This window comes from Mytilus galloprovincialis, chromosome 11 (genome assembly GCF_965363235.1).
Source record: "Mytilus galloprovincialis chromosome 11, xbMytGall1.hap1.1, whole genome shotgun sequence".
NCBI classification, from domain to species: Eukaryota; Metazoa; Mollusca; class Bivalvia; order Mytilida; family Mytilidae; genus Mytilus; species Mytilus galloprovincialis.
The window spans coordinates 17,693,270-17,701,104 of record NC_134848.1 but is presented as its reverse complement, the minus strand read 5'-3'; the positions used below and the strand labels follow the sequence as shown (position 1 = coordinate 17,701,104).

Sequence of the window (7,835 nt, the reverse complement as noted above, 5' to 3'; positions counted from 1 at the left end):
AAAGTGACACTTATGATATGATAAAAATGACACAGTCCCTTGACTTCTTTTTTTATCATCACAAGCACAATGCCAATGTAAGAATTTGCACGACTTTTGCAACAACAAAAACAACAGTCAACATATTCTTCACTTGATATTTATGAGAATTTGTGTAAAAATTATCAACACAATTGTCATTTTATTGCTATTATTGATATTGATTAAGAACATAAAAACCAATCAACACATAATCAGGGCCAACTAGCAGCAACCAGGGCCAAGCTGCGGACGTAAAACAATTTCTCGACGGACAACTATGTTGGCATTCATAATTAAAACCCCTTTCAGTTAAAAAAAACATTTGTTGTTATCTGAAAGGTTGGATGGGAAATGAAAAGAAAAAAATCACAAAATACTGAACCTCGAGGAAAATTTTAAAAGGAAAGTCTCTTATCAAATGGCAAAATCAAAAGCTCAAACAAATCACACGAAAGGAAAAGTATATGCTTAAAAGGGGCACCGTAAGGTTGTGCTTTTTGTATACATACGCAAACATGTCTGTTTTGAACTGGGACGTACTTGTATAGAGAATATTATGATTTTTGCACGAAAATTAACATTCTGGAGGATCCGTAAGTGATCTGTTACAAAGTTATATAAACTTCTACCCAATCCAAAATACACCCTTTTCCGGCAATATTTTGACATTTCAGCTTTACTTCATGTTGACTATATTTAATGAAAATATGTTCACATTTTGAATATGTCTTTAAGTATTTGTCACTGGACGTTCACCCAATTGTTGCTGAGAAATAGAGATCTTCTGTAATATCCAAAATCTTAAAAATTGACAAAATGCTTATTATTTAGTAAGCCATTTTTATATATCTGTGTCAACTTAAAGCGTTTTTATATATCTACGTCAACTTAAAGGTTTAAGTCCACCCTCACCTTAAAATGCTAAAATATATTCATCCTTGTTAGCCTAGGTAACCTTATCATAATTGATAATAACCGAAATAAAACTCCCAAAGATAAATATATAATAAAAAAAACACCACGGCATCACAAAACAATATGGTATACCATGTATGTACAAATCAAATCGAACACAAATATGAGCAGTCGATTATGACATCGTTTGTGTTGCAAGGTGCCATGTGTCAAAAAAATATTGACTGTTGCATGCAAAACCTTGTTGAAATATGTACTGACGTTGATAGTGCCGGACTATATTTTGAAAGAAATACCAAAGATACCAAAGGAACATTGAACGTTTGTTTATGTGTTACATATTTGTTTTTCGATCGTAAATTTTTTTTTATTTGAATAAGGCCGTTAGTTTTCTCGTTTGAATTGCTTTACATTGTCTTATCGGGGCCTTTTATTTATAGCTGAATATGCGGTATGGGCTTTGCTCATTGTTGAAGGTCATACGGTGACCTATAGTTGTTAATGTCTGTGTCATTGTGGTCTCTTGTGGACAGTTGTCTCATTGGCAATCATACCACATCTTCTTTTTTTATATTGGTAAGTCACATTTGGGAAAAGAGGATTGGATCGTAGTTACGACATAAGAAATGTATCTGATATCATGTGTTAAACGGATATTCCATAACGATCAATCAACTCGTGATAGCGTCTGTAAAATTTACGAAGGAAAGATGTCAACTTCACCACTTGGAATTCTTGGTTTAATAACTTCCATGTGAGCAATCTTAAAAGTTAAAGAGAAGCGAATGATACCGAAAGGAACATTCAAGCTATCAAATCGAAAATAAAATCCACAACGCCATGGCTAAAATGGAAAAGACTAAGAAACAACACTAAACAAAACACAACATAATTAACAAAAAACTGATTGACACTAGCTCCACCAAAGAACAATATCACACCATTTTTGACAAGGTGACATTAAGATAACTTATAACGCTCTACTCGCCATTATCTTAAATCTTGCACTGATTATTGTGATGAAAGAGTTACCTTGTTTAATTGAGTGAAATGTCATCAAAGGCGCAAAATATTTTAAGAAATGACAACAGTTTAAGTATCCAAATTGACACTTATATTAGTTTCCGATAAGCTTATGTCTTACTTGTGACAAATTAATCCCATTCAACCCCATCAAAACAAAGCAGATATTCAAATGTAAACAGTTCCTTTTTTTCTTTTGTAATCAACTAATTAAGATATATAACATTGATTAAATACCGTTACCTGCTCATATCCCAACTTCGTCAATGGTTGTCTTAAATAAACCCATCAGAGATACAGAGATTAAAATGGTGTACGACAGATGCTTTTGTCATATACCATTGACTCATCAGTGACCAACGAATAAAACAAATTTAAAAGGTCAATTAACGTGAAGAAAGACATGAAGATCGTTTTGTAAACAGTTTTGCTCTAAATCAATTTCATCAGGTATGATTGATATCGTACATGTTTTATTTTAGTAAATACATTGTATAAAGTTTCTTTATTTTGACAATAATATTTAGAAATATGAAATAACGTGATGCAATCAACTCTAAAAATGATTTCATTTACTCATAAATTACAAATTTTAGTGTTGAACATTTTTCACGAATAATTTAGAATCGTGCATAGTTTATTTTAAATTTAAGTTGTTTTATGTCAATTTCCTTAAAAATTGTTCATTTTATGAAAGAAAATACCTCAAACAATTCAGAGTTATGAAAGTGCCTGTATATTTTACCATTAGAAACTAACACCTGTTTTAATGTGTATCGTTCTCCAATTTAATATACTTCGCCTCTCGTTCATAAATGACTTCACTATCAGATTCATGTCCAGATATTCTACGCTTTCTATTGAAAAAGTGAAATTTATATAAGTGTTTACTAAGAAAGTTTTCAATTTGACGATCTTTGTTTTCAATTGCAAACATCAATGGCGTTTTCCCATTTTTATCCGCTAAGAGAGCATCAGCTCCGTTTATTATCAATTCTTCAACTGTTTCGAAAATCCCACTTTTGGACGCATATAACAAAGCAGTCATCCCATAATAATCATACAAGTTAATGGCTGCTCCTTTTACTATCAGCAATCGAACTATATTATAATTGCCATTTTTGCATGCCAATATAAGAGGGGTTTCTCCATCTTCATTATATACATCTGAGTCTGCTCTTTTTTCTAACAGTAATCGGACATAATCACTGTTGTTATTTTGACATGACAATATAAAAGGAGTATTTCTAATTTCATTAGATACATTAATGTCTGCTCCCTTTTCTATCAATAATTGGACAATATCACTGTTGTCATGTTGGCATGACAATATTAAAGGTGTATCTCCATTTCCATCAGATACATTAACATATGCTCCTTTTTCTATCAATAATCGGACAATATCAATGTTGCTATGGTAACATGACAATATAAGAGGAGTTTTTCCAATTTCATCAAATACATTAACGTCTGCTCCTTTTTCTATCAATAATTGGACAATATCACTATTGTCATGTTTACATGACAATATCAGAGGGGTTTCTCCATTAGAATTAGATACATTAACGTCTGCTCCTTTTTCTATCAATAATCGGACAATATCACTGCAGTCATTTTCACATGACACCATAAGAGGTGTTTCTCCAGTTTTATTAGCTACATTAACGTTTGCTTCTTTTTCTATCAATAATCGGACAATATCACTATTGTCATGTTTACATGACAATATAAGAGGGGTATCTCCATCTCCATTAGAAACATTAATATCTGCTCCTTTTTCTATCAATAATCGGACAATATCACTGCAGTCATTTTCACATGACACCATAAGAGGCGTTTCTCCAGTTTTATTAGCTACATTAACGTTTGCTCCTTTTTCTATCAATAATCGGACAATATCAATGTTGCTATGGTAACATGACAATATAAGAGGAGTTTTTCCAATTTCATCAAATACATTAACGTCTGCTCCTTTTTCTATCAATATTCGGATAATATCACTGTTGTCATGTTGGCATGACAATATTAAAGGTGTATCTCCATCTCCATCAGATACATTAACATCTGCTCCTTTTTCTATCAATAATCGGACAATATCACTGTTGCTATGGTTACATGACAATATAAGAGGGGTTTCTCCATTAGAATTAGATACATTTACATATGCTCTTTTTTCTATCAATAATTGGACAATATCACTATTGTCATGATTACATGACGCTGTAAGAGGGGTATCTCTATTTCCATCAGATATATTAACATATGCTCCTTTTTCTATCAATAATCGGACAATATCACTATTGTCATGTTTACATGACAATATCAGAGGGGTTTCTCCATTAGAATTAAATACATTTACATATGCTCTTTTTTCTATCAATAATTGGACAATATCACTATTGTCATGATTACATGACGCTGTAAGAGGGGTATCTCCATTTCCATCAGATACATTAACATATGCTCCTTTTTCTATCAATAATCGGACAATATCAATGTTGCTATGGTAACATGACAATATAAGAGGAGTTTTTCCAATTTCATCAAATACATTAACGTCTGCTCCTTTTTCTATCAATAATCGGATAATATCACTGTTGTCATGATTACATGACCATATAAGAGGGGATTCTCCAAACATATTAGATACATTAACGTTTGCTCCTTTTTCTATCAATAATCTGACAACATCACTGTTGTCCTTGTAACATGACCATAAAAGAGGGGTTTCTCCGGTTTTATCAGATACATTAACGTTTGCTCCTTTTTCTATCAATAATCGGACAATATCACTGTTGTCGTTGTAACATGACCATATAAGAGGTGTTTCTCCAACTTCATTAGATACATTAACGTCTGCACCTTGTTCTGTCAATAGTCGAATGATATCACTGTTGTCCTTGTAACATGACCATATAAGAGGGGTTTCTCCGGTTTTATCAGATACATTAACGTGTGCTCCTTTTTCTATCAATAATTGGACAACATCAATGTTTTCATTTTCACATGACCATATAAGAGGTTTTTTTTCATCAATATCACAATCATTAATGTTTGCTCCTTTTTCTATCAATAATTTGACAATATGAATGTTGTCCTTGTAACATGACCGAATAAGAGGTGTTTCTCTATCTTTATTAGATACATTAACGTCTGCACCTTGTTCTGTCAATAATCGGATGATATCACTGTTGTCCTTGTAACATGACCATAAAAGAGGGTTTTCTCCGGTTTTATCAGATACATTAATGTCTGCTCCTTTTTCTATCAATAATCGGACAATATCACTGTTGTCGTTGTAACATGACCATATAACAGGAGTTTCTCCACGTGCATTATATACATTAACGTCTGCTCCTTTGTCTTTCAATAATCGGATAATATCACTGTTGTCCTTGTTACATGACCATATAAGAGGGGTTTCTCCACTTTCATTAGATACATTAATGTCTGCTCCTTTTTCTATCAATAATCGGACAATGTCACTGTTGTCCTTGTACCATGACAATGTAAGAGGGGTTCCTCCTCTTTTATCAGATATATTAATGTCTGCTCCTTTTTCTATCAATAATCGGACAATATCAATGTTGTCCTTGTAACATGACCATATAAGGGGGGTTTCTCCGGTTTTATTAGATACATTAATGTTTGTTCCTTTTTCTATTAATAATCGGACAATATCACTGTTGTCGTTGTAACATGACCACATAAGAGGGGTTTCTCCATTTTTATTAGATACATTAACGTCTGCTCCTTTTTCTATCAATAATCGGACAATATCACTGTTGTCCTTGTAACATGACAATGTAAGAGGGGTTTCTTCACTTCCATTAGATACATTAATATCTGCTCCTTTGTCTATCAATAATCGGACAATATCACTGTTGTCCTTGTGACATGACCATATAAGAGGGGTTTCTCCTCTTTTATCAGATACATTAACGTTTGCTCCTTTTTCTATCAATAATCGGACAATATCACTGTTGTCGTTGTAACATGACCATATAAGAGGGGTTTCTCCTCTTTTATCAGATACATTAACGTTTGCTCCTTTTTCTATCAATAATCGGACAATATCACTGTTGTCGTTGTAACATGACCATATAAGAGGGGTTTCTCCTCTTTTATCAGATACATTAACGTTTGCTCCTTTGTCTATCAATAATCGGACAATATCACTGTTTTCCTTGTAACATGACCATATAAGAGGGGTTTCTCCTCTTTTATCAGATACATTAACGTTTGCTCCTTTTTCTATCAATAATCGGACAATATAATTGTTGTTATTTTCACATGACCATATAAGAAGGTTTTGTCCCCTTTCATTAGAAACATTAACGTCTGCTCCATTTTCAATTAATAATTGAACAATATGACTGTTGCCATTTTCACATGACAAAATTAGAGGATTTTTTCCAAAACTATTATATACATTAACGTTTGCTCCATTTTCTAACAACAATCGGACAATATCACTGTTGTTATTTTTACATGACAATAACAGAGGAGTTTGTCCATCAACATCATAAACATCAAGCTCTGCCCCTTTTTCTATCAATAATTGAACAATATCACTGTTACCATTTTCACATGACAAAATAATAGGGTATTTTCCAGAACTATTAGATACATTAACCTTTGCTCCTTTTTCTATCAATAATCGGACAATATCATTGTTGTTATTTTTACCTTTGGTTATTTCGAAATGACCCAATTTACAACCCCAAGAAAGCGGAGTCATACCATCTGTATCTGATATATTGACGTTTGCCCCTTGACTTATTAACAATTTAACAAGAGTATCTTGTTTGTCTATGGTGGCAGCTATTAACGGAATCCATCCACATTTATTTCCTTCAGATTCATCCCGACAATTTGTCAAAATTTTGATGACATTTTCATTTCCATCTTGGAATGCCCATTTTATCAATATAGATATGTTTTTACAAATATTATAAACGATCGAACCGGACGCCAATAGTATCATCACAATTTGTTTGTAGCCATGATTAGCTGCAGCTAATAAAGGTGTCATTCCATAATTATCAACGATATTAACATCTGCCTCGCGATTTATAAGCAGTTCAACAATATTTGTCCATCCATTGTCACAAGCGAATATTAATGGGGATCTTGCCTTATTGTCAATCTCGTGTTTTGTAATTTTCATCGAGAGAAGCTCAACGATATTATGATGACCATTTTCAATCGCCAACATGAAAGGTGTTTGTCCATATTTATCTTTTTGATTAACTGCTATGCCATTTTCTATTAGAATTTTCACTACATCAGCATGACCCTTTCCACAGGCTCTCATAAATGGCGTCCATCCATAATTATCAGCTTGTCTTACATTTACTTCAAATTTAAGTAACAATTCTACTATGCTTTTATGACCATGTTCACATGCTGCCATTGAAGGAGTCCATCCATCTGTGTCTGTAAAATCAATATTCGAACCCTTCTCTATTAATATCCTGACAACATCTGAAAACCCTGAACAGCAAGCTTTCATAAGTAAAAAAGAAAAAGATTCACCCTTGGTGTCATTAATAAAATGCAATATATATTTCACTAAATCAGAAAAACTTCTTTTAAAAGATAAGCTCAATGGTGACACCGGAAGTAATCCAGAGCAGCTATCATCAATAAAATTAAACTGAACAACTTCCTTATCGATTTCAAAAGTCATCATTTCCTTGCATTTTTCTTTGGGTAATCTATTTAGAAAGTTAATCAGTTTGTTCCTGTATGTTTCATTATTCATCTGTCTGCTGTAGAATAAACTAGCAAGCTTTCTACTGGACCACTGATCTACTATTCTTTGAAAGTACCTGTCCTCGTTGAAATCATCTATCAAGATGGTAAATTCCTCA

General features: G+C 32.8%; 1 protein-coding gene across 1 annotated transcript; it reads right to left on the bottom strand.

The window, feature by feature from the left end:
- Positions 1-2,415: 2,415 nt before the first annotated feature.
- LOC143051973 (uncharacterized) lies at positions 2,416-6,643 on the bottom strand (the record flags this gene model as incomplete). The annotated part of the gene is made up of 1 exon (XM_076224948.1): positions 2,416-6,643. A coding segment is annotated over one exon (3,918 nt), but the record flags the coding sequence as incomplete, so codon positions are not given.
- Between the last annotated feature and the right edge of the window lie 1,192 nt (positions 6,644-7,835).